This window comes from Silurus meridionalis, chromosome 1 (assembly GCF_014805685.1).
Source record: "Silurus meridionalis isolate SWU-2019-XX chromosome 1, ASM1480568v1, whole genome shotgun sequence".
Taxonomy (NCBI): domain Eukaryota; kingdom Metazoa; phylum Chordata; class Actinopteri; order Siluriformes; family Siluridae; genus Silurus; species Silurus meridionalis.
Genome location: NC_060884.1, coordinates 23,668,865 through 23,694,898, shown reverse-complemented (window position 1 = coordinate 23,694,898; position 26,034 = coordinate 23,668,865). Strand labels below are relative to the sequence as shown.

The window sequence follows — 26,034 nt, the reverse complement described above, 5'->3', positions numbered from 1 at the left end:
TGGTGGCTGAGAAGTTTTGTGCCATAAACACCACAGCAGGTCACAAATTAATCTGATCTTTATACTGGGATATTAAATAAGACCAATATTTTACCCCAAAATGTCTAGAAGACATCTAAGTTGAAAGAAAAAAGATTCAAAACCACACACAAAAAAAAGACACTAAACCCGTCTTGCAATGATCATTTGAGTCTGTGGATTGTTGTGGTCTGAAACATAAGAAACCGATAATATATAACAAAACACTTGATTTCAGGATAATAACATGAAGGAGAGTTCAATGTTTTGCATGAAATGATGATCCAAGATCCCCAAACAAATAGGATCCAGTCTTTTCATATATTACAAAAAAAAAAAAAAAAACATGCTTTGCTGTTGGCCTCTGCAAGGGAGGCATTTGCCAAAATTTTACTTTGGGGGTCCCAACAATTTCACAATGTGTTTAGAAATAGTACAAAAAAATGCACTACCCATGCCAATACCTTTGGAGAATGTTCAAGTACCACATGGTGGTGAAATCCCCAGGCACTATTCACTCATACTAGCCTGTGTGTGTAATTCCATGTGAACTCAATTACTCTGTCAGACTTGAGTAATCAGTGAACTAAGATAAAGAAATACTGAACATGTTTCACGGACACACTTCCTTCTCCATTCAGGGTTTTCAGAGGTTACCTGTCCTTGATGGGCTGGTGTAGCCCAAGACCTTGGAGAGCAAATGTTGTGGCTAAAAATAGAACTATTACAGCAATTGCAACATGTTGTTGGCAGCCGATAACCATATTTGTAATGATTCTATCATAACCCAGAAGTGGTTTTGCTAAATGTGAATTGATGGAATGAGGAAGAAAGGAGGAGAAAAACAAACCGTCGGGCAATAACGAACGAGCAAAGATGTGGTGGGCAGCTGGTTTGAGATATGACCCTATTTGCTTTGGCTGAAATCCTCCAATGTCCCACTGAGCCTTCAAATTCTCTTCCCTTTCCAAGGCAGCACATTTTACTTGAACTTTCAAAGCTCTGCCAGGTCACCAGTGCTTTTCTCTTGTGTTTATGCAATGTTTTGAGGGAACAGCCCTATCTAATTTCTGGATAGACAAAGGTCTATCTAATTTGGAGGATTAGGATGCTAGCAAATAGTTGGAATCACCAACTTATTTACTGCATGCCATGTGATGAGAGAAAGCCCGGTGCTACCTTCTATCATGTTTCATCCAGCACGCTGTTATTCCCCATGATTAACTGTGCTTGGGTGATTAGTCAAGTACGCAGTGTTTTGCACAATACAACTTGCTTCACAAGGCAGTATTGTATGCTGGTATGCAGCTTTTATTGCTTCATGAAAACTGCTTCATTCCTCAGTTTGACAAACTATGCCCTGTACAAACATTTCCACATAATTAAATCACATCTGATTTGTGAACCTTGGCTATTCTGGAACACGTTCATCGTCATCTGCAGTTGTTTAGGATGCTGGGAAAGCATAGGCAAGCGCGGTGACGTGCATGGGTGTGCGACTGAATGAGCAACTGCATATGCAGAGATTAAAAAGGTCTGTTGTTATTTGGAAGAATCAGTGTTTAGGAATTGCAAGAAAGAAAGTTGATACCAGGAATCAAAACGATGGACCTGCACTCTGCACGTTGGATCTGTGTTGTCGATGACAGTTTCGAATATTCCAAATCCGGCTGTGCTAGGGTTACACCTTAGAAGTGTTTAGTAAAAAGCATGAAGTTCAAATCCAACAAAGTAGACACAAGACACATCAACACTAATGAGTGAGAAACACATCTGTTGTAAATATTCTGCTTCAGACTTGAACAGTCCAGTTACAATTCCTTGTTTACAAAGGTCTGGATATACATGTAACACAACTGACTAGTGAGAACAACATACTATTCATATTTAGGTGATGGCAATAAATAGGACAAAGTCCATGTTTTGTTTACAGAGGCACTTGATCAGTTAACATAATCATTAACACTTTTGCCAAGTGCCATACTCTAGCTGTGGTGAACCCCCCCTCCATAGTTGTTTAGCAGCAATCTGGCCATCACACCAATACAACACAATGCAACGTGTCCTACAGAAGTAAATAAAAATAATGTACGTTTTATTATAGAAAATGAGGGAAAAAATGATATACAAGTGTTTAATACACAGTTCAAAACAAATAGTGGACTCAGTTTTATCAGGCCAGATGTAAATAATTTGTATTTATTTTGAAAGTTTTTGACCTAATATCTCAAATATGTAGCTAGTCTCTGGTCCAATGATCTCCCTTGAGCTTCATAATTTAGATAAATTTATGTGATTGAATAAACCACAACATCTGCTACAGAAGCCACAAAGTCTTTGGACACAGAGTCTTTGGGGGAAAAAAAGTCAGTGAATTATAGCCATATGCTGCTTTTTCATATGCTGAGTGGCCCTTCTTCAGTTTTCTAAGCGCTTATTTCAATCCACTGAAAAACTTCACAGGGTCTGCATGTGGACCCCTAGACTAGACGCATGCGTTGCGTAACTGTTCATTTTCCTGCTCTTAATAAAACACAGCAGTAGGATCTTTGTCACTATAAACTGCACAACAACAAAAAAAGTTCTTCAGTCAAAGGATTTGATCTACACATATTCCCATTTAAATATTTAGCATTCCTCTGTGAGCTTTATTAACTAGTAATTTAGAGTTAAGTAATTGCACCAGTTGAAAAGTTTTGGTCATCCTCCTGGCGCCCTCTAATGGTGCAACAGCGAAAAAACCAAAGATCTGAAGGCTATATAATTTTTTATATACATATGGCCCATTTAATGTACACCATCTAAAAGCCCACAATCCAAAGGAGTAGGCATCATTATTTTGACCCGAATGTGTGTCTGGAAACCAGGCCTAGAAAATTTGTCATAATAAATTTGTCTGAATTAGAAAACAGATGGTATTTATTACAAACAATTTTCCAAACATTCCTTCGATTCAAGCAGCAGAAACTCCACAGCACTGAAGATTAATCCTAAAAGGATGCTTTCTTGGTCGGTTCTTCATGCCGATGTCACTTAAATATTTGCACAACTCATTATGTCTTTAAAATAATGCTGCAAATCATAAATGTTTCACTTTCTGCTTGAAAGACAGAGTCGACGGCTACACTGCCAAATTCCTCAACATTGTTTGTTGGGCCTCGCGGCTGTGGTAGCCTGGGTTACCAAATACCATTCGGAAAAGCGTTGGCCTACAGCCTAGCTAAACATACTTCCAGCACTTGGTAATCTTAGGAAATAAAGACCAGAGCAGTAGGGGGAAAAAAAAGAGGGAAAAAAACATGCATTCCAACACAAAGCAGAATTTTTACCCCCCGTCACATCTACCTCATTATGGCTAAAGAACAGTTTATTTTAAAATGCCAGTCATGCATGACTGCTTCATTAAATATGACTCTTTACTCTATGCATCACATCAGTAATGGTCTTTCTGGCCACACTGCAAGAGCACAATCCCACATGGATGCCATTAACATACTCTAACTGCCCTTACGATGTTCTGTTTGGGGCAGCAAGACAGCTAAGGCATGACTTATGCATCACTTAAATGACTAAGATCACATAGTTTGGCTGAACTGTAGATAGACAGAGAGGACATTAAACAGAGGTGGAGGTCTGTGACGTGCGCTACTGACGTGTGATGCACAAATGTATCATTTTCTTTCTCAGAGGACTAGTTTCAGCTTTACCACGGTACATGCCTGTTTTTAGTAAAAACAGTACAGTGTGTATTTATCACAACACAGCAGCAAGTATTAAAGGCCATTTAAAGGAAACTGAAATGTACAACTCAATAAGAAACTGTACTTTCATGTTCTGTTGTAGGTATAGATATTATAGAGCAGTGGTCCCCAACCTTTTTTGCGCCACAGACCGGATTAATGTCAGACAATATTTTAACAGACCAGCCTTTAAAGTGTGGCGGATAAATACAATAAAATAAAATGATACGACCCGCATAAAAACTGGTATTTTCTAAATAATATAATAACCGTGAATCCACTGTGTTGTTTTTTGTTCATTTTTCTCACTTGAGGGTTTGAATTTAGCAGTAATGTATTATGTGTTAGGGGGCGGAGCAGCCCCTTTAAGAAGGTAGCGGATGGAGGTAAGACATGTGACCGACATGCATCAAGAGTGAGTCATAAACAGATGTGGTGGAGAGAATCGGTAATTTTCCAAAATAAAACATCAGATTTTCAGAATCAGATAATAAATAAAACTGAAATAATGCAAGTTATGTATTCTTTCTGTGCGGCCCGGTACCAATTGGACAGGCACCGGTATAACCACTGTTATAGAGTACACTTTTCAATGCCTTTCGAGCCATAAAACATCTATTTGATCCTTGTATTTATAAAGGTCTTAAAAGGTCATGTACATCACAAAAAGAAAACAAATTGCTATTTCTTTGAAAACCAGAACATTCATGTGTCTGCAAAACGCTTTCAGATTTGGAAAAAAATGGCTTGCAGTTTGTACTTTTGACCATTAGTTATTAGTGGACAGTAAGGAAGTAAATGTAATTTGTTACTTAAGTAGCTTTTTCATGTATCTGTACGTTACTGTTCTATTTGGAAAAACTTTTACAACTTCACTACGTTTTAAAGTCAAATTTTGTACTTTTTACTCAACTACATTTTGTAAAACCAGTCGTTCGTTTACATTTACAAGTGAATAAAAACGTAACTGGTAAAACGCGCAGCAATCCACCAATCAAAATAGAGCACACGCACTCTGTTTTGAACTTGTTTTGAGTGGCGATTAGTGATATCTGATTATCACCAACATACAGTTCAGCATCAGTTCAACAGCAAGCAAAACATTTTGAGAGTAATAAATGATGGAAGAAACTCCTGAGATTTTGGGAAGATATTTTTTTCCTGTTTAAAAACTATGTTGTCCAACATTTTGTATTTTTTCCAGGGCAAAAGTTTACCACCCAGACCTTTTTATTTACAGCATTTATTTTGCTTCATTGCTGCTTGGCCACTAATAATCCACATACTCACAATGATCAATTACAGCTATTGTAAATTGGTGGTTTTGCACTTTGTTCAAAATCCCTGCTTTGCACAGAATGACTGTGACAGCAGCACACGTGAGTGTGTGTATTTGATCAGTTGGACATTTCTGTTTTACAGCACTGCCTAACGATTCGGCCCCTGAGAGCACGTGTAATAGTTTATGTGCAGACCATGTTTTTTTCCAAAAGCACATAGTGACATGGAGAATGAATCATCCATATAAACACATTTACTCCTATAAACACTCTGTCAAAACAAGCACATTTAATTCAGTCACTCCAACAGGCTCTACACTAAATCAGTCAATTTAAAAAACATGTTTTATAAATTTGTCAATCATACACATAAATATAGAGCATATTAAACACACAGAGAGAAAGAGAGAGAGAGAGAGAGAGAGAGAGAGAGAGAGAGAGAGAGAGAGAGAGAGAGCAAAAAGGAGAGCATAGAAGAGCATAATTCAAAGTGCTACATAATAAAAAAACAGACTACAGTCAGAAAACAAACCCTGGTAAATCAGTGGTTAGAGGTGAAAAGTCATAATGAAGGTCCACATCCAGGTCACTGGTGCAAGAGTTACAGAAGTATTGTAAGCTTCAGTGTTGTCTGTATGACTACACAAGTCACCAAACAGCCAGCAGTCAAACTGAATTTGGCTATTATTCTTTTTTTTTTAGGGGGGCAATAATTTTATTTATTGTCTAGAATTTCCATCTCCATGCCACTGAATACAAATAAAATGACCAAGCTGTATCTTAAAAGGCACTTCCTGCATGTGTGTGTGGTCAGCGTGGACCGTGTGGGCTGTGGTCTTTAGCTAGGTACTTGCGAACAGTCTTTGCATTCTCCTGCTTCATGCTATTGATGTGGAAGTCCAGTCGCTGCAACAGTTCCTGAGAACGTTGTGTTTCTTCTTCAACAAAGTGTGAAGTCACAGAGCCTGCTGGAGAACCTGCATAACACTCCTGCACACGACAGACAGAGAGAGATAGAGAAACAGAGAGAGACAGACATTTACCACCTCATTCACATTCATACGTGCATGACACCTAATGTATAAGCCTTTAACACTGTAGCAGAGCATTACTGTCACTGATTTACCAAAGGCACTGGATCTCCAGCAGAACCTGAGCCCTGTGCTCTCTCCTCTTCAGCTACAGCACTCAGCAGAGCCTTTATCTTCCTGGTTTTACTGGCTGAGGAAGAGGAAGATCTGGAAGAGGAAGCGGAGGGTGTTGGTGAGACAGTGGGTCTACTTTCCTGGGATTGACCATCGGGACGGTGGGGGGAAGAGGAGGATGACAGCTCATCCAGTCGCTTGAGGAGTGTCTGGATCTGAAGCTCATAATGCGAGGAGCTTTCTTGCAAACGTTTCTCCATGGTCTTTAGGTCCTCTTCACACCTGCAACACAGAACAAATTGGAGGCACTGGTGTACTAGTATAGTGGCAAGTATACTCCGAGCAGGGGACTGGAACAAGGCTACAGGTGGATATTTGGAGGTAATTGGTAACGGGATAAAACATTCAATAATCACTAAGATATCTTTATAAAAGCAAAACATTTGACATGTATGACATTTGGCAGACGGCCTTTACCAGAGCGACTTACATTTATGCCATCCATACAATTAAACATCTATGGTATTAAGGGCCTTGCTTAGGGGCCCAGAAGTGCCAGCTTGGTGTGGCTGGGATTTGAACCCAAGAACCAGTGATGGACAAAGTACACAAAGCATGTACTTGATTTAAAGTAGAGATACAGTAGGTAAAATATTACTCCAGTAAAAGTGTTCCCTTTAAACTTTCACTTAAGTAAAAGTACAAAAGTATTTGCCTTTAAATATCCAAAATACTATGCTTTATTATGGCTTTAATGTTCCTATTATTATTTTTGTCACAAGACTCACACAAATAAGGCCATGAGTGTTGTGGAAAGTTAGAGTCAGGAGTTCCTTCCATTATTTATAACTACAAAAGTTCTGCTTGCTGTTGAACTGATGCTGAACTGTATGTTGATAAGTAGATACCACCAAGCGCCAATCAAAACAAGTTCCAAACAGAGCGTGCTCTACCCTGATTGGTGGGCTGCTGCGTGCTGGACCAGTTAAGTTCTTATTCACTCATAAATATAAAGGAACGACTTATTTCTCAAAATAAAGTAAAAAGTAACATATCTGACTTTGAACTGTAGTGAAGTTAAAGTCTCCCTAAATAGAAATACTTCAGTAAAGTACAGATACGTGAAAAGGCTACTTAAGTACAGTAACAAGTTACTTTTACTTAGTTACTGTCCACCACTGTCAAGAACTCACTGCCTTCGGATCTAAAGTCCAGTGCCACCTCCCCAATTAAAGCAGTGTACCTAGATGATAAATGTGCACTGATGTAATCAAAGACTTGTAATCACAACTAATGTTAAACAGTCCTTTCGTCTATCTTTCTCCTCATTCCAAAATCAGCAGGTCATGAAATACTGGATTTCCAGACAAGACTTAAAGATATTACAGAAGATATTTATTGTGCATACTAAAAACTAATGTATTTGTCAAAGCTCCTATTGTATATCATATTTATAAACATGCCACAAAAGACCACAAAATATCGAACAGTCATAACTAATAGAGATTTAGTCAAATAATAGCGAAGTAGTGCAGATGTTTTTAATAAACAACAGCTTGACTGGCTCTCCCCATTTGAATAGACAACACTCTGGTCTCATAGACTAAAAATAACTGGCACAGAAGAGCCCCATTAGGTGGGCAGATGTGGACTGTAGTTCTACCCTCTTCTGATATTGGACTTACCAAAAAATAAATAAATTCAGAACTCCTCTAAAAACAAAAAGCTGCCCCTAATTTCGGGATCTGAATATGAAGAAAATAAGAGGAGATATGTGATATAAAAATATTAGATAATGATATTAAATGTATACGCCCATCAGGCATAACATTAGGACATTATAGCATTATGAGCGGTGAAGTGAATAACACTGATATCTCTTCATCATGGCGCCTGTTAGTGGGTGGGGTATATTAGGCAGCATGTAAACATTTTGGCCTCAAAGCCTCATAAGGATTTGAGCGAGTTTGATGAGGGTCAAACTGACGTCTAGACGACTGGGTCAGAGCATCTCCAAAACTGCAGCTCTTGTGGGATGTTCCCAGTCTGCAGTGGTCAGCATCTATCAAAAGTGGTCCAAGGAGGGGAAAGTGGTGAACCGGCGACAGGGTCATGGGTGACCAAGGTTCATTAATGCACATGGGTAATCAAGGCTGGCCCGTGTGGTCCGATCCAACAGACGAGCATCTGTGGCTCAAATTGCTGAAGTTAATACTGTTAATGCTCGCTAGGTCAGGACTGTTTAAGCAGCAGAAGGGGGACCGATACAATATTTGACAGGTGGTCATAATATTGTGTTCGGTGTATTTGCACTATTTTACTATACTATTACCACTTTATCATTATCTAATATATTTTCTCATATCTTCTCTTAATTTTTCATATTTACCTTTCATCAAAAGCACACATTTCTATATTATGCTTGCATTACTGCTTGCACACGGAGTACCTTTCATGGATGTGTATATTTTTGTTGTGGCTCTGCAGCAGTGCTCTCTCGTACTTGTCTTGCCAGGTTTGATTACTGGCCTCCATACGAGCACGAACCTCTGCTAGATCCTGCATAAGCTGCTGATTCTCTTGCTCCAGACTGTTCAGAGAAGATACATAGCTCTCCCTCAAACTCGCCAGCTCCCCGTCTGTCCTCTGAATGAAAAAGAGAGATATAAAAAAAACCAGAGACAAGAATATGAATAAACGTTAGAGAAAATGTAAAAAAAAAAAGTTTCAAGAAAAACAGCATTATTTTTATTTAAGATGGTAGTATGCACCTTTGGGGAGCGTGACTCGAGTCGGTTTAGCAGGTCATTCAGGTGTTGATTCTCTAGCTTTAATGTTTCCAACTGTACTTGTGTCATCTGCAAAATCCATTAAATGTGTCTTAGTACAGTATAGACAAAGTTTATGAAAGTGGACTTTAACCAGAGTCCCTTTTTCTGAAAGGGCTGTACCTTTAGTTCTGCTGCACGCCGTTCTGCCCGCTCTACCTCGGCCCGCAATTGGCGCTCTACGCTGGAGGAGGATCCTGTGAGTGTGGCGATGCTAATGTCACGCTGGTGGAGTTCACTCGTGAGCCGCGACACCTCTTTCCTCATTGCCTCTACTTCAGCACAACGAGTCTGCTCAGCCTGCTGGAGCTCCTCACGTAGCTACACATACACACAAAAGTCTATCCATGATGGCAAACTAACAAAACCTTTATTTTATTGAAATATACAATTACTTTTCTTTATTCACCCTCTTGACTTCACTCACAGTGTGAGCATGGTCCTCATCCAGCTTTCTACATTCCTGCTCTCTTTTACTTGATTCTGCTTTCTGCCTCCCTATGCTTTCAATCCTGTCAAAAAAGCAGGAACTAGCATAAATAGCCACCTAAAACCCTTCACGACATGTACAAATAATGCTTTTGGAACAACTTGCTTTTCTTTGAGTCGGGTGACTTCGACTTTCAGGTGTGCCTCGCAGGTTTGAGAACCATGAAGCTTGTTAATGACTTTCTCCAGTTCCTGTCTGATAGATGCTAAGCCCGGAGAATTCCGAGAGGCAAGACATTCCTCCAGAGATCTGTAATTTAAAAGGGGACATCTAAATGATTTATTGGTCATTATAACATTATACTTTTTAAGGAAGCTTAAAGGGAAAATCATTTTATATATCCAGGGAATAAATCTGGTTGTGTGTGATGGGTTTCATGCAAACTATGATGCATTGCAATTAAGTTGCCTTTATAACATGGAATTATAAATATTATAAACACAAAATGAACTTGTGATGTATTTTGCCATTTTGTGATTGCTTAAAAATGTATTTTTAAGCAATCATTTAATAACTCAAATCCAAAAGGTTACAATATCAAGCAGATGGCAAAATAAGAAATAGATTTTAATGAAATAAGGAATAAATAAAGGGGGAAAAAAAAGAAGGAAAAAAAAAAACATTTTATCATCACAAATACCAAAATGGCTCAATAGTCAATATATGTGTATACTTCATGTACACTCCATAGTCAATGCTCTGTACCTAATGACATGTTCTTTGGCCTTCAGTGCCTGGTTAAGACGTGCTACTTCGTTGCGTAGCTGCTGCTGCTGCAGATCAGAGTTCTTTACAAATTGATCCTGAGCATTGAGTGTAGCTCTCAGCTCCTCTCGCTCCTCACTCAGAACCTAATCAAACACAAACCATATGAAACCACTCTTCATTCTCCAACTGCTCAGGCACATTATTACCAACGCAAGCAAACAAGCTAGCTTCTACAAACTACTCTCCCATACCAACACTGCACTAGCAATCTTTACTTATTAGTGAATTTCCACAAGATGCACCGATACCATAGCATTATTAAACTGAAACCAAATGACTCTTGCTATTGTTGTTTACTGTTATTGTTTATCATCACAAATACCAAATAGCCTAATATTTACTACATATGTACACTCCATAGCGATGGTGTAGAACGATTTTTTTATTATGAATACCAGTAAAATATTAATTAATACAAACATTAATATATTAATAGTGATGAACACTTATACCAACTTGCCATTCAAAAAAGTAATAATGGATGCCATTATTGGGGCATCTCTTGCATAATCCCTGACTCTGTTAGGCTCTACCTGGCATGAAGCATGAGCTGCAGCGCTGCAGCTGACCTGCTGTTGTCGGCAAGAGTCTCCAAGTTCGTCCTGTAGCAGCCGTAACCTCTCCAGCTCCAGCTCTTGTGCATGTAGGGAATCTTGCGCCCTCTGCAGTTGAGCCTGCAACCGCCGAATCTCCCCCTGACCCTGCAGTCGCACCATTCCTTGAGAGTGAGACTGGATCGGGGATGCACACAAGATTCAAGTCACTGTGTCATTCCTGTAGATAACTTCAATGATCATTTTTTGCTCCTTGTTTCTGTATATCTAAACATATTTAAGGTCATTAACACATGACTGCTGGCTCAACAAATGAGATTTCACTGAACATAGAAATAGGCTAATGAATGTTTTTTTATCACCTGCATTTGAGTGAACTGCTCTGCCAGGGTCTTTCTCTGGGCCTCTAATGAAGCAACCTGCCTCTGATACTGCAGTCGCTGCTGCTCCCATTCTGCCGAGCGCTGGCGAAACTCCTGCAATAGCACACAGAAAAGGTCTGAGAGAGGAGAGCGAATATAAAGCTACTATGCACAACCAACAATACCAAATTTAAAGTGCAAATCATAAAACATGGTTATTAGTTTTACTAACTATTATGAGGAAATAATTACAGTGTGCAGGCTGTTTAAGCATTAACTGTCAAAGAAGTGGCTCAATTGCATTGAAAGTTTTCAATGATTACATTTTTAAACAGGTGACAGATGTGTTCTTTCCCTTATAGTCCAAGTTTAGCATTCAGAGCAAAACATTTAAAGGGGGGGGGGGGAGGGGAGGAGAAGAATAATGGCAATAATGAGATGACAATAATGGCAATGGCAATAATGGCAATAATGAGATGAGTGAAGAGAAGAGTGAAAATGTAAATAAAATCGAATGAGATTAAACAAAAATGACTCTTGTTCTGATTATTATGGTTACTCAAGTAAGAGCTTTGGCCACATTTGCTATTTTGTTAGCATACTCACAGCCATGTTCCAAAATCTAGTGCTCGAAATTTTGATATTCAAGATTTTTATTTGTCACAAACACTTATATGCAGAATACAACTTGCAGTAAAATGTAAGCCTGATTAACCGCTCAGAAATTTGTGCATTATATAAAAAAAGGACTATAAATAAATAAAATATGAGAAAAAAAAAGATAAGATAAATGTTATGATGTGGTATTTAAAAAAACAATGCAAATACATTGATCAGGCATAATATTATGACCACCTGCCTAATATTGTGTTGGTCCCTCTTTTGCTGCTAAAACAGTCCTGAACTGTCAATCATTAACAGCATTAAGTTCATCAGCTATTTGAGCTCCAGTAGACCATCTGTTGGATCGGACCACATGAGCATGCATTAATGAGACTTGGCCGCCCATGGCCATGTCGCCGGTTCACCACTGTTCCTTCCGTGGACCACTTTTAAAAGAGACTGACCACTGCAGACCAGGAAACCCCACAAGAGCTGCAGTTTTGGAAATGCTCTGATCCAGTCATCTAGCCATCACAATATGGTCTTTGTCAAACTTGCTCAAATCCTAACGCTTGCCCATTTTTTCCTGCTTCTAACACATCAAGTTTGACGACAAAATGTTCACTTGTTGTCTAATATATCCCACCCACTAACAGGTGCCATGATGAAGAGATAATCAGTGTTATTCACTCACTGTTCATAATGTTATAATGTCCTGATCGGTGTATATGAGCATGATCTCTCAGGTTTCGAATTGAGACTTGTTCTTTTTAATATCTGGTGTAGAGCTCAATTACAAATGTATTTCAAATAACTTAAGTTAACTGTAAAAAAAAAAGTTATTTGTTAAGATGTGTATATTCTAACCCAACATGTTGTATAAAAACCATACAATCATTGCAAAGATTTAGAAAAGCTGATTGCATCTTCTAATTAGAGTAGAGAGATCAGTTAAATACCTCCAGCTTGTTGTTCAGGTGCAAAACTTCACTCTTATCCTCCTCTTGGCTCCGAGTGCCTCCTCGAGCCTCCTTTAGCTGCTTACGTTGAAGTTTTTCATAGCTGCGCTTCAACTTGGACAACTAGAAGAAGCGTTCAGTCACCAAATGTTAAACAAGCAGACTGGTTTTATGTTGATGTGAAAGGCAATCATTAGGAACACCTATACCCCTGCATATTCATGCAATTATACAATTAGAAGACACAATGCAGAAAATCATGTTGCAGGTTAAGAGCTTCAGTCGATGTTCAAATAAAACTTCAAACTGTGGAAAATGGTTGCTGGCAGCAGATGTGCTGGTTTGAGTATATCATAAACTTTTGGTCTCCTGTGATTTTCATGTACACAAAACTCTAGCAGAGCTGACCGTACAACAATAGTCTGGCACCAACGACAGTACAGTCAAGTCACTGAAATCCCATTACATCCCATTCTTATGTGTGATGTGAAAATTATCTGAAGCTCTTTGCATTTTTGGAGATTGTTCTTGTATTGTACTGCTACCACGTAAATGACCTGTTGTACATTTGTACAACAGAGCAGTTGTACTGATGTCCCTGTTAATGTAGCCTGTTAGAGCACATATACACCGTATTTTCCAGACTATAAACTGCTACATTTTTCCCCACGCTTTGAACCCCGTGGCTTAAACAATGAAGCGGCTAATTTATGGATTTTTCCCGATTTCACAAGCTTCATGCCACAAAACTGAGCCCCATAACATTAGACCAATTAAACTGCCAGACAGGTTAAAGTGAACCAATGAAACTCTTTATATTAAATCGCGCTCCCAGTGAATCAGGCCGCACCACATCATAAATATGGATGAGGTTCCTCTGACGTTTGACCTGCCGCTCACTCGGACTGTCAACAGGAAACGCGAATCATTCATCATGCTGAAAACAACCGGGCATGAAAAACGCACTTCACCTGTGTTCTGAGCTGCATGGCATCGGGAGAAAAGATGGTGATTTTTAAAAAAGATAAACTCCCGAGGACGAAATAGTTGTGTAAGGAAGGAGAAAGACAGTGAACAATGACTTTCTTGGTAGGCTACTGTTTAGATACAAGCCATGTAACAGACACTGTCTTTCATTAAAGCCTGTGTAAAGTTCATTAGTTTCAGTGTAGGACATATAGACAGGTATAGACAGGTGCGGCGTATTTATGTTCAAAATAAAAACCTTTGTAAAATTCAGTGCGGTGCGGCTTATATTTGGGTGTGCTTAATAGTCCGGAAATTACGATACACATACATATACACACACACACACACACACACACACACACACACACACACACACACACACACACACACACACACACACACATATATATATATATATATATATATATATATATATATATATATATATATTACACATACAGTACAAACCAAAGGTTTGGACACACCTTCTCATTCAAAGAGTTTTCTTTATTTTCATGACTATGAAAATTGTAGATTCACACTGAAGGCATCAAAACTATACATTTACACATATGGAATTATATACATAACAAAAAAGTGTGAAACAACTGAAAAATGTCATATTCTAGGTTCTTCAAAGTAGCCACCTTTTGCTTAGATTACTGCTTTGCACACTCTTGGCATTCTGTTGATGAGCTTCAAGAGGTAGTCACCTGAAATGGTTTTCACTTCACAGGTGTGCCCTGTCAGGTTTAATAAGTGTGATTTTTTGCCTAATAAATGGGGTTGGGACCATCCGTTGTGTTGTGCAGAAGTCAGGTGGATACACAGCTGATAGTCCTACTGAATAGACTGTTAGAATTTGTATTATGGCAAGAAAAAGCAGCTAAGTACAGAAAAGCAGTGGCCATCATTACTTTAAGAAATGAAGGTCAGTCAGTCCGAAAAATTGGGAAAACTTTGAAAGTGTCCCCAAGTGCAGTCACAAAAACCATCAAGCGCTACAAAGAAACTGGCTCACATGCGGACCGCCCCAGGAAAGGAAGACCAAGAGTCACCTCTGCTGCGAAGGATAAGGTCATCCGAGTCACCAGCCTCAGAAATCGCAGGTTAACAGCAGCTCAGATTAGAGACCAGGTCAATGACACACAGAGTTCTAGCAGCAGACACATCTCTACAACAACTGTTAAGAGGAGACTATGTGAATCAGGCCTTCATGGTAGAATATCTGCTAGGAAACCACTGCTAAAGAAAGGCAACAAGCAGAAGAGACTTGTTTGGGCTAAAGAACACAAGGAATGGACATTAGACCAGTGGAAATCTGTGCTTTGGTCTGATGAGTCCAAATTTGAGATCTTTGGTTCCAACCACCGTGTCTTTGTGTGACGCAGAAAAGGTGAACGGATGGACTCTACATGCCTGGTTCCCACCGTGAATCATGGAGGAGGAGGTGTGATGGTGTGGGGGTGCTTTGCTGGTGACACTGTTGGGGATTTATTCAAAATTGAAGGCATACTGAACCAGCATGGCTACCACAGCATCTTGCAGCGGCATGCTATTCCATCTGGTTTGCGTTTAGTTGGACCATCATTTATTTTTCAACAGGACAATGAGCCCAAACACACCTCCAGGCTGTGTAAGGGCTATTTGACCAAGAAGGAGAGTGATGGGGGGCTGCGCCAGATGACCTGGCCTCCACAGTCACTGGACCTGAACCCAATCGAGATGGTTTGGGGTGACCTGGACCGCAGAGTGAAGGCAGAAGGGCCAACAAGTGCTAAGCATCTCTGGGAACTCCAAGACTGTTAGAAGACCATTTCAGGTGACTACCTCTTAAAGCTCATCAAGAGAATGCCAAGAGTGTGCAAAGCAGTAAACAAAGCAAAAGGTGGCTACTTTGAAGAACCTAGAATATGACATTTTTCAGTTGTTTCACACTTTTTTGTTATGTATATAATTCCATATATAATTCCACGTGTGTTAATTCATAGTTTTGATGCCTTCAGTGTGAATCTACAATTTTCATAGTAATGAAAATAAAGAAAACTCTTTGAATGAGAAGGTGTGTCCAAACTTTTGGTCTGTACTGTATATATACACACACACACACACACACACACACATGCCAAGTCTTAACAACAGTTTAATATTCAGTGAGGGATGTTATCTTGAAATAGCTTACCTCCTCTTTCAGATGCTGCAGCTGCCCTTCATACTTTACGACCAGTTCCTGTTTCCCAGCCTGCATCTCTTCAAGCTGCGTTCCAAGCACTCGCACCTGATAAGTGGATGCATCAAAAATCATAGGATTTAGGCATAATTAATGTTCTTTACCAAAAGTTTTTATCTTTGATGTAGCCTTTATAAATATGGTATGAGCTTTTTCCCCAAATTAATTCAAACAAAGCTGTTAATATGATGATAAACTCCACTATGACTGAACCCTGCATTATAACATGCATGTGTATATTACTCATCCTAATAGTCAGTTGAAAGACTGATTTATTCATTCCTATGAGGAAATATGTTTTTTACTTTGTAAAATCTTATCAATGTTAATGATGCACATCCTTTGTTGCAGGTTATTTTGCGGATTAGTAGTATTACTATTTATTTTTTACCTAAGGCAGTTGAATATTTAGGACCAGTGAAGTTCTGATCTTGATAAAAAGCTGAGAAATGATGGTGTTCCCATCACACAGTTCATAAGCACAGACATGGTGAGATGCATTCAAAAAGAAACCCCCCCCCAGTCGGCCATGCAGGTAAGAGCATTTTCTGTCCGGCAACCACGTGCCGTGCAGATTCACCTGCATTAACCCTTTCTCCACTACTAGACTTAACTGCTGGAAGCCAGAGTCTTGTAGCTGCAGCAACGAGCCAACAGCCTCTCTCATACTGCGCATCTGCCAAGGTAAAGGCAGCGCATCAGGCCAGGCCATGTGATGAACCAAGAATTAGGAGTATAGAACACCACCAAAACCAACAGCGCCTACAAGTGAGCTGTGTCGGACATTTCTGCAGGAGTTATTTGGTGCAACAATGCAGAAATGGGTAAAATCATTTTACAGTATCTATAAGCGATATCCCAAATCAGTCGCCATTCATTTGCGTCATGTGTGTGATCTTTAAAAGAACATTCTAAGACACTTTAAACATCTTTATAATTAAATATCGGGTTTGCGTTTTGCAATTCTCGTGCTGTTTTTTTTCTACAAGTTGTTCTTTTTCATGCTTATATTACCGGGGGACATTGCTAATGCAATTGCAATGTCATTTTAATCATTAAATAATAGACAATATTAAAGGTTAATAGCTAGTGTAGGAAGTTCTTCCTTTCTAACATAATGAATAGAGCAAATGCTCGATTTTGGTTATTGGACATAATGCAGCTATTTGATATACGAGTGATAGCAAAAGCTTTAGTTATTTATGAGACGATGCTGAAGGTGGTCTTAGCATGAAATATTTGGACCAAGAACAGTCTGAGCCGAATGTTCAGATGAGCTGAGAGGGTTAAAAGAACAGAGATGAAACAAGGGGTTGAAACGCACTGGCACAACAATCATCTGGTAGTTGAACTAAAGTGAAACAAGGGAAACTAAAGGCAACACAGAAACTTCATTAAAGGCCAATTGATAACTGTAACTATGTAACTCATTTAGGATGGATTTTGCAAAAGTCGGATATCTTGTATATGCATTAGAATAGATTGGTAACGTATTCATCACCTCCAGATTCCTTTTTTCCAGCAGATCTTTGGCAGACTGAAGCTCTTCCTGACCATCATGCAGTCGCAGCTCCAAGGCTCGTAACTCTGCCTCCCACTCGCTGCGCTTGTGATTCACCATGATGTCGATCTGCCTCATGAGCTCCTGGAGTTCAGGCTCACAGGATATCAGGACAGAACTGAGAAATACATGATCACATATATTATCAACTGACTGAAGTGTGAGGGACATAAAAAAAGCTTGGTTTTAATATTTTAAATTGAGCATCTACTAAAGTACCTGGCATCATGATCTCGAAGAGTTCCCAAAAATGCATCCATTTGGCTGTCAGAGAGCTTCTGAAAACATCCTCATGAGAATAAGATCACAGCAACCCTGAGTTAAGCATATGAAACCCTGATGATGCTCATCATAATCATCAACACTGTTCCCTCAAGCAGAACTCTGCAGTGGGTCACAATGTAATGAATTCACAGTGGAAAAGGAAAACAAGAAAATAAGTTAAGGACATAAAGTTAGGAAAAACACTAAAATAATATAATATCATATGAAAGGGTACTACATTGTACAACCGTGTAAGAAACTAATAACGCACGAGATCCAATGCTAACCATAAACAAGCTTCGATTAACTGTCATTAGCTAGACAAGTTTAACAAAAGTATTAGCAAACTAGTTTGCAAAATGCAAATAAACACTTACGAAGTAAAATACTTGTGTCGAATGTGTTATAGTAGTAATAGTAATGGAAAAAAATAAACGTTCAACGAGTTACAGTTAAAGTTGTGTATAAATAAATGCAGGTTTTAGCTTCGCCTTAGCGCCGCTTGGGTCCTTCAGCAGCTGTACAACACGGTTGGGCGCAAAGTATCATGGGTAACCTATTCTATTTTCAGTTAGCTAGCTGACTTAGCTTTAGCCACCGCCAGAACGTCTTTAGATGGTAAACACTGAGTCATATAGGAGGCAGACATTTTGGCATCAGATTGGTTTAGTTGAAAAGAAATATGTAGTTATATCTGCTAAGTTGGTGTATACATTAACCAAATAATCAAAATTCGTACGCAGTTAAAAACCTGATGAATTAAATAGACTGAAATCAGCAGTTTACACACGCGGCTCGTTGGTCTAGGGGTATGATTCTCGCTTCGGGTGCGAGAGGTCCCGGGTTCAAATCCCGGACGAGCCCAATGTTTGTTTTTCTGAATCCATCTACAAAAGTCAATTGGACACATGGTGGACACCAGCGGTCGTTTTTTTGCACAACGGATCAATTTCACTCCACGCAATATCATTTTCCCTGGGTCGGCTGGGGAGAGGGGTGTGTTTGGGGTTGTGGATGGGGATTGCAGGGGCCGGGGGCGGGGGCGAAGGGGGGTCGTAACTAAAAACAACAATGTGCATATTACAATTATACATATTAAATGATTTGATTATTTACTTAATTATTACATATAGAATCATAGATTGACATAGGTATAAATGATAATCTTTCTAAATATGCGAGTCAATAAAATGGAAGACTTTTTTTTTCTTTCTGTGATTTCCTGTGCTATGACACTAAAGCTGTGAAGAACTAATGTACAATACATGCTAAGCGAATGAATATAATTATATAATATAATATATAATCATACACGTTGTATCGTTTCCAAGAGCGGCTCGTTGGTCTAGGGGTATGATTCTCGCTTTGGGTGCGAGAGGTCCCGGGTTCAAATCCCGGACGAGCCCAATATTTTTCTTCTTAAACTATATATATAAATGAAACCACCGTGTCAGGAGTATATTCTGCATAATGTATAATACCAGACTCTGTCCATTCTGGATAATTATAACTGTATATAACTGTAATTCAAAGGATACACTAAATTGTAGAAGATAATTTCGACTATTCTATAAATTATGATCAGATTAAATTGTAGTAAATCTATCTATCTATCTATCTATCTATCTATCTATCTATCTATCTATCTATCTATCTATCTATCTATCTATACTAAAAAAATACTAAAATTTAATATAATCTTAAAAAGCTGTTTACTTAAACCCAATCATCCTGAAAATAATTACTTTCATTAGATGTAGTGAATACAAATGTTTGCGTCAACTAATATAAAAGCGGACATTAGGGGGCAGCACAGGTCATATTGCTAGCTCATCTCTAAGAAATTAGATTTTCTAAACTGCCCAGTGCATGTGGAATTATATGTGTTAATTTATGTTGTTTTATGTAGCACCTTGGTCCTGGGGAAACATTGATTCGTTTCGCTGTGTACGCACTGTATATAAATAGAATAAAGTATATGGATAATAAAGCCTACTTGACTTGACACTTTCAAGATTATTATGGCCTGACAATATTATGGATCAGTTTACTTTTATAGGTTGTGCTGGGGAAAAAAAGTCAGGTATAAACATATTCACACTTTTTAATGGTTATGGTGAAAACAGTAAAAAAAAAAAAAGAAAAAAAAAAAAAATTATAAGAAACCTAGGATCTTGTTTTGCATTAAGGAATTTTGTATCACACACAAACATAAAAATAGCTTAAAAATAGTTAATTGTGTGGTGTTTTTCAAACTATCATGGCTGATGTTATATGCAAAATTATTTAAAACCTTAAACATAAATTATGCACTAACAATATTATAGTGTTATGTATGAGTAATATTTGAGATTATGTGTTATGTGCCTAATGAGTAAATGTATCCTGAAGCAGTTATGCCAGGAAGCTTCGTTCTTACTACTAAACAATACCCTATTAAAAGGAAACAAAACAGACAAACACATCATGTGCACTACACTGCCAGTTAAAAGCTTCTTACTTCCCTTAATTCTTATGCAAGTAAATAATTTCACAGTGATACAGCGGAGGCAGGAGTATACATCTAATTGCATTGGAATGTTTTTGTCTTTTGAATTTGAAAAGCAATCATTCATTCAGCAATTTATTTATTCATTTATTTGTTTGTTAATTTGAAGTCTTCTATGAAAAGCAGCCTTTTTGTGTTTAAATCATATGCCATAAAGTTTTACTATCAGAACCACAATATCAGGTGTTAATCAGATAAGGCTGGTTCCCTTTTAAACTCGGTTCCTCTTGAAATTCCTTTTACATGTTGCCTCAAAGTTTTTCCTCAGACTGCTAGCTTGATTAATATTGTGTCTAGTTCTGCAGTTTTGCATGCTCGGTTCTGACTGGCCAGAAGGTGTAAATTGATTAATTAATAAATGAAAACAAACAAACATGTAATTATTTATTATTATTATTGAGTAGGTAAGTGTGTATGTACATGTGCATGCTGCCCTGTGATCCCTGAGTAAAAGAATGGATGGATAATATCATGAACAAAAGAATAAACTTAACTGATATTGCTTATTAAAGAGATAAATATAAATTAATAACAAAAGTGCAATATGTAATACAAAAAAAATTATATGGGCAAATTGCCATTGTATAAAAGCAAAAAACTTCTATTATTAGATTTTTTTCTTATAACACCTCACCATATTGTTTTATTATTAGGTGCAATTTTATTATTAATAATTCAATATTAGTCTAATGATAAAGGTCAGTTTTACTTCGATTTTGCTAACAACTCTTTGTTAATATTTGAATAACCCGATAAGACTGCAAGAAAAACATTTCAGTAGTAATGCCATTCAATGTTTTCTGAATAAAAGCCATTAAACATCATGTCAGATGGTTTAAGAGTATTATTTGATCACTTCGGAGGAACACCAGATGTAAACAAATGGCTCGTCAAACGTTATGGGTCACTTCCATTGTATCGTTTGAGTGGCCAAGAGCAGCAGTTTTATTAGTTTCAACTTTACTGTCATACAGTAAATTTTTTTATAAAATGCTGACTTGTAAATGTAGCTGAAGAATTTACAGCTGCAATACAGTTGAAATGCAGCAATATCAGAAAACTGTGCTTCTATAAGGCATTGGTTCTCAAAGCACAGCATAAGAACTCATTGAATTAAATTTTGAATCAAACACATTTAGTATGGGTTCCATGTAACTCGTTGTTTTAGCAATTTCTTTTTGTACATCCAACAGGATTTGATACTGTATTTTCTAAATCCTGAATAAAAGCAAACTCATCTTCTGGGACTAATGTGATCTGTCAGAATAATGGTTCAGAGTAAAATGCTTTATGACTGCAATAAATTACTGAAACATCATTGTACACATTAGAATATTATGCTCGATACAAAGATTTTTGAAAAACTTTTTATTGTTGTCTGATGATACTGTGTCAGGAAGAAAATTTTTTTTCAAGAAAATTAATTTATGTACAGTAAGTGGTTAAGTAAGTAGTTTAAATAGTTTGTACAAGAATTCCTTTAAAAGTCTTTAACACCTTAACATGTAATTTCAGTCAGTGCATCCCAACCCCCAGTTCCAAACACACAAACACAAGCACCCCCAACACACTGCCCACCTGCTCCTGTGTGAACAAAGGCGGCTGCCTGTTACTGGGAAAGAGACCTACCCGTAAGGTCGTCCCCTGCTCTGCTCTGCTGTGCTTCTCTGCATATAATGCAAGAGATTCTCCACCACTCCCACTTCCACACGCAGCCTTTAAAAACACACACACCAGGCAGTCACACAGACAACAGAACAGGTTCCTCTTCTCTCTCTCTCTCTCTCTCTCTCACACACACACACACACACACACACACACACACACACACACACACACTGACAGTCAAACGGCTGGAAAGGACAACAAGCACCTGAAAGACAGCTGGTACAGCAGAACGCTTTCTTGGCTGTAAGTAATGTGTTATCCTCAGTTTCCTTTTATCCTTTTTTTTTTTTTTTTACTTTAATGATACCTTTCTGCTTGTGGTTGAGGTAAGGATTTAGAGGGCATGACAAAAAGATGAACTGAAGCATCCTTGAACTAGAAAGCTAGCTGGAAATTGAGTCTCCACAATGGTACACTTTTCAAAAAAGCTCTCATCTACAACCCTAGAAAGTGTATTTTTTGTAATCGTAAAAGTCACTATGTAGAATATTACAGTGGGGTTTCACCCTTTTAGTGAAAATATCCTCAGGAATCAAAGAACCAAAGAACTCTTAAATATCCAATGAATATCATTAAGATGATTATTGTTTTTAAAAGTGTTTGTATGTAAATCATCTAGTGAACATGTCCAAATGTATCATTACTACACGTCTGACTATGTGATTAAACAATGCTTTTCTGCAAATTTGAACAAACTTGACTGCTTTTACTTGAACAAATCTGCACACTGATATTTTGTGCCTAAAAGGCCACAACAGTTCAGAGGTTTCCTTCACGAGGTCAAAATCATATGAATAATTCCAGACTAACAGGTGGCCAACAGCTCCCGGGTAGAATAATGTATTGTGATGGTAAACACTGGCTGTAGGACAGACGGCCCGGTGTAGGACAGATGACAGCTGTGCCATCTGCTCCTGAATTTTAATAATGATTTCGCTGACATTTAATACATAGCAGATTAGTTAGACAAACTCAATATAAAGGGGGAAAAGTACAATTGTAATGTGTAATCACATATCATTAAAAATTTTTTAGCCAATTCTGTAGCCAACTCAACAAAATTAAACAGTTATGATTCAAGCTTTCATAGCTAAAGGGATATTTTTCACACATTTATAGGTAATATAAGCCAGTGTGCTATTTCATTTTGACATATGTGTTAATCTGGCTTTGTATAGCACATATTGAATTGAAAATTAAACATTAAATGAACATAAAGTGCTAGTATGGAGAAACAAATTGCAAAATTCTCCACCTATCCCAAATACTATTGAACAGAAAGAGCTATACGTTATGCTTACTTGTTAGCTGCAATAGCAATATAATATGACATATAAATCCCTAGGTGTGAATTTATCTACGGGCATGAAGAGAACACATGTATTTCCACTACCTGCTCAAAACCAACGATAATGTTTCTTGTGCAGTTTCCAGAGGTGCACTTGCAACCTCTAAATTTTCTTTATGTGATTTCCCATTAAGAAAAGTGCTTTCACTGGACACAAATAACACCTGCTATGTTTTGTTTGCTCTTTGACAGATACACCAAAAGTAATTAGACCACAAGTCTAATGAATCACTGAAGAGGCCAAACAGAACCAGCAACATTCTCTATTGTGGAATTTATTCCAACTAAACCCTCCATCTTGCATTTATTAAACTCATATGCTGGGTTAGTGATCTCCTTAAAGAATCCTATTTATATCCCCTGCTGACTGCCTCTTGTGCACTGTGCCATGGTGCTGTTTGAAGATCACGAGTGTGGCGTGTGCTATGAGCGCTACTCCAGGAGCAAGCATGTTCCCCGTGTGCTCTTCTGCAACCACACATTTTGTGGCCCTTGCCTAGAGACTATGGCCACACAAAAGGGTGGTATGCTGACCGTCAGGTGTCCGCTGTGCCGCCAAGTGTCCTGTGTGCGACATGGTCTCTTGCTGGATGAGGCACTGCTGGTCAACAGCCATTTGTGGGACCGCATAAGAGAGGATCAAGAGTTGGAAATAAGGGAGGAGGATTTGGAAGAAGAAGAAGAGTATGAAGAAGTGAAGAGAAGGAGCACTGTCACAGAGGCAGCATCTCCAATGCAAACTCAATGGTGAGTATCTAGAGTTAATAAGTCAAAGCTTTAGATGAAAAGACACATAGAACAAAAATAGAAATACAAAAAAACAACAAAATTTTTTTTTCATTAATGGATTTAGTAGTCTCCAGTCTAAATATTGATTAACCTCCTCTAGATGCATTTTGATGGTTTAAAACTTATATATAAACTTATCAGTAGGATCAGTTAATCATGGTGGTTATGCCCACTGGTACTCTGATGTGTTTGTGAAATGCATGTTGGGTAAGTGGCAGGGCTGAGGCCAGACAACAAGCAACATAAAATATACATTATTATTCATCTTTCAGCAGGTCGAGGCAATCGTCCCAGCAAGACCGTCTCAGACTACGACTCCCAGGATTTCTGAGAAGAATGATTGTTCCCAGGCAGTCGCAGGAGAGGATAGTCCCTGGATGCAATGTGTGAGTTGTTTTTGTTCATGTTGCACTTAGCTCCACACCTACTCCTCTATTGCTTCAGCAGATATTCACCAGATATTTCAGCAGTCCTCCACCTGTTTATACCATTGATGTGAAAAAACATCCATCTGTTGTCATCAAACATGACTCACACTTGCAATTGTCTTTGGCAAAACAGGACTTATGAGATTAATTTAATATGTTGTGCAAAATCAGGCTCTCTACCATTGCCATCCTTAGTGGCCAAACACACTTCAACTCGTGATCATGAACGTTTTAATGGGTTATTTTAAATGCAATGCCAGTGTAGTTTTCAGTCTTAGTCAGGTGAAAAAGCTGTTTGAGCACAAAGTAAAAAACTAAGTAGCTGACAAAACCACCTCAGTTCATGAAGCATGACTCAGCTCAAACATCTGCTGCTCTATTGACAAAATGTTAATTCTCTCTCTTACATTACAGGAGAATGAAATCGTGGCGAAGACTGTCTGGGGAGTAAATGCCTTGAACTAGATCATGCCAGACTGACCTCTCCAATCTGCAAGATGAACTCTTACTCTTGTTTTGCTAGTCTCAGTGAAGACATCGTGTCAAAGGCGTTGTACTAAACGATCAGGATCCTCAGCATGTGTCACTGAGCAGTAGTGGAAAAACTCCCCTGTGCTCTTTGTTTTTTTGAACTGTGATTTCCACATGAACGGTTCAACCAGTCTATCTGTGAGGATCGTTTCATTATCCATTCCATCCATAATCCTCTACAGCTGCTGTGATGGGATCTGGTTCAGCTGTTCCAACACAGACAGGGGCAAAAAAGAAAAAGAGTGAGAGTCCCAGATTGCAATATGTGGTGGAACAGATGGCCTCCTGAGAGAAAGCCCCCCTCCTGCTTCAAACTGCACCCCAACAACACCACTAAAAACCCCTTTAACTTATTATTACTGTTCCTATTTAGGTTATTTCTAAATTATTTTTAATTAAATGGTGTTTTCAATGGGTGTGTCCATGTCATTCTGTGTGCTTCTCTTGGTTTTCTGGAACTGATTCAGCTGTGTTTGTCACGGTTGAATACTTTATATTTGTCCTAATGCTGTATGTTTGCTTAGCCTAAATTAATGATGGAGTGTTTATGCCATCTGTGAGGCTTTCATGGGCCAAACCAACCCCCAAGAGATGCTGTGTAATGCCAGTGAAATGAAAAGTGCTCAGCCAAACTCACAAAGCTGCAGATCCACTGGCACTTGCAGTTAAGATTTAATTTATGCCTCACTGCTCTCTTTTGGCATGGCACCCGGTCTCAAAAGAATCACACAAAGCAAATGTCACAGGCCTTTTATAAGACAGAGTGTGCATTCATATTCACCAGCCTGGCATTAATCATGGTAAACATCAGCATATGCTGTATATCATTTAAAGAAGAGGTCATTCACACTCATTTACACTTAAAAATTATGCTAGTAACTACAATCTAGTGTAATTTTTAATAACCAGTAAAAAGTACAAAAATTTGCATTTGCAAAATTTGCCATTTGC

The 26,034-nt window shown here is 38.4% G+C and overlaps 2 protein-coding genes and 2 non-coding genes across 7 annotated transcripts; 3 read left to right on the top strand and 1 right to left on the bottom strand.

The window, feature by feature from the left end:
• Window positions 1-5,312: 5,312 nt before the first annotated feature.
• Window positions 5,313-18,329, bottom strand: cep63 (centrosomal protein 63). Of its 3 annotated transcripts, none has more exons than XM_046859198.1 (15): window positions 18,149-18,329; window positions 17,727-17,891; window positions 17,448-17,625; window positions 15,899-15,994; window positions 12,748-12,870; window positions 11,186-11,299; window positions 10,803-11,000; window positions 10,207-10,352; window positions 9,607-9,750; window positions 9,439-9,523; window positions 9,135-9,332; window positions 8,955-9,041; window positions 8,633-8,829; window positions 6,165-6,465; window positions 5,313-6,028 (listed from the first exon to the last, which is right to left on the bottom strand). In XM_046859198.1, exons 2-15 carry the CDS (start codon window positions 17,765-17,767, stop codon window positions 5,849-5,851), a joined length of 2,088 nt encoding a protein of 695 aa, XP_046715154.1. In that variant the 5' UTR covers window positions 17,768-17,891; window positions 18,149-18,329; the 3' UTR covers window positions 5,313-5,848. The 3 variants fall into 3 exon arrangements, with proteins under 3 accessions (XP_046715154.1, XP_046715163.1, XP_046715145.1); XM_046859207.1 differs by having other exon boundaries at window positions 9,421-9,523; window positions 10,839-11,000; window positions 18,149-18,326; XM_046859189.1 differs by having other exon boundaries at window positions 9,421-9,523; window positions 18,149-18,325.
• A 234-nt stretch (window positions 18,330-18,563) lies between these two features.
• On the top strand, window positions 18,564-18,635 carry trnap-cgg. The gene has a single exon. It is a non-coding gene; the product is annotated as a tRNA-Pro (tRNA).
• Window positions 18,636-19,105: 470 nt separating this feature from the next.
• On the top strand, window positions 19,106-19,177 carry trnap-ugg. Its single transcript has one exon. It is a non-coding gene; the product is annotated as a tRNA-Pro (tRNA).
• A 2,620-nt stretch (window positions 19,178-21,797) lies between these two features.
• On the top strand, window positions 21,798-25,495 carry im:7152348 (uncharacterized protein LOC559250 homolog). 2 transcript variants are annotated; one of them, XM_046853833.1, is made up of 4 exons: window positions 21,798-22,230; window positions 23,528-24,082; window positions 24,400-24,510; window positions 24,967-25,495. In XM_046853833.1, exons 2-4 carry the CDS (start codon window positions 23,724-23,726, stop codon window positions 25,001-25,003), a joined length of 507 nt encoding a protein of 168 aa, XP_046709789.1. In that variant the 5' UTR covers window positions 21,798-22,230; window positions 23,528-23,723; the 3' UTR covers window positions 25,004-25,495. The 2 variants fall into 2 exon arrangements, with proteins under 2 accessions (XP_046709789.1, XP_046709782.1); XM_046853826.1 differs by having other exon boundaries at window positions 22,064-22,230; window positions 24,397-24,510.
• The last annotated feature ends 539 nt before the right edge of the window (window positions 25,496-26,034 follow it).

Excerpts from the sequence above, each read along its gene's own strand:
- cep63 (XM_046859189.1), bottom strand. The coding sequence starts at position 17,767 with ATGGATGCATTTTTGGGAACTCTTCGAGATCATGATGCCAG. Across the intron at positions 12,871-15,898 it reads TGCAGCATCTGAAAGAGGAG|TTGTCCAAGTTGAAGCGCAG; the intron begins GTAAGCTATTTC and ends CGCTTCTTCTAG. Across the intron at positions 9,042-9,134 it reads GGCGTGCAGCAGAACTAAAG|ATGACACAAGTACAGTTGGA; the intron begins GTACAGCCCTTT and ends TGGATTTTGCAG.
- im:7152348 (XM_046853826.1), top strand. The coding sequence starts at position 23,724 with ATGGTGCTGTTTGAAGATCACGAGTGTGGCGTGTGCTATGAGCGCTAC. Across the intron at positions 24,083-24,396 it reads TCTCCAATGCAAACTCAATG|CAGGTCGAGGCAATCGTCCC; the intron begins GTGAGTATCTAG and ends TTCATCTTTCAG. Across the intron at positions 24,511-24,966 it reads ATAGTCCCTGGATGCAATGT|GAGAATGAAATCGTGGCGAA; the intron begins GTGAGTTGTTTT and ends CTTACATTACAG.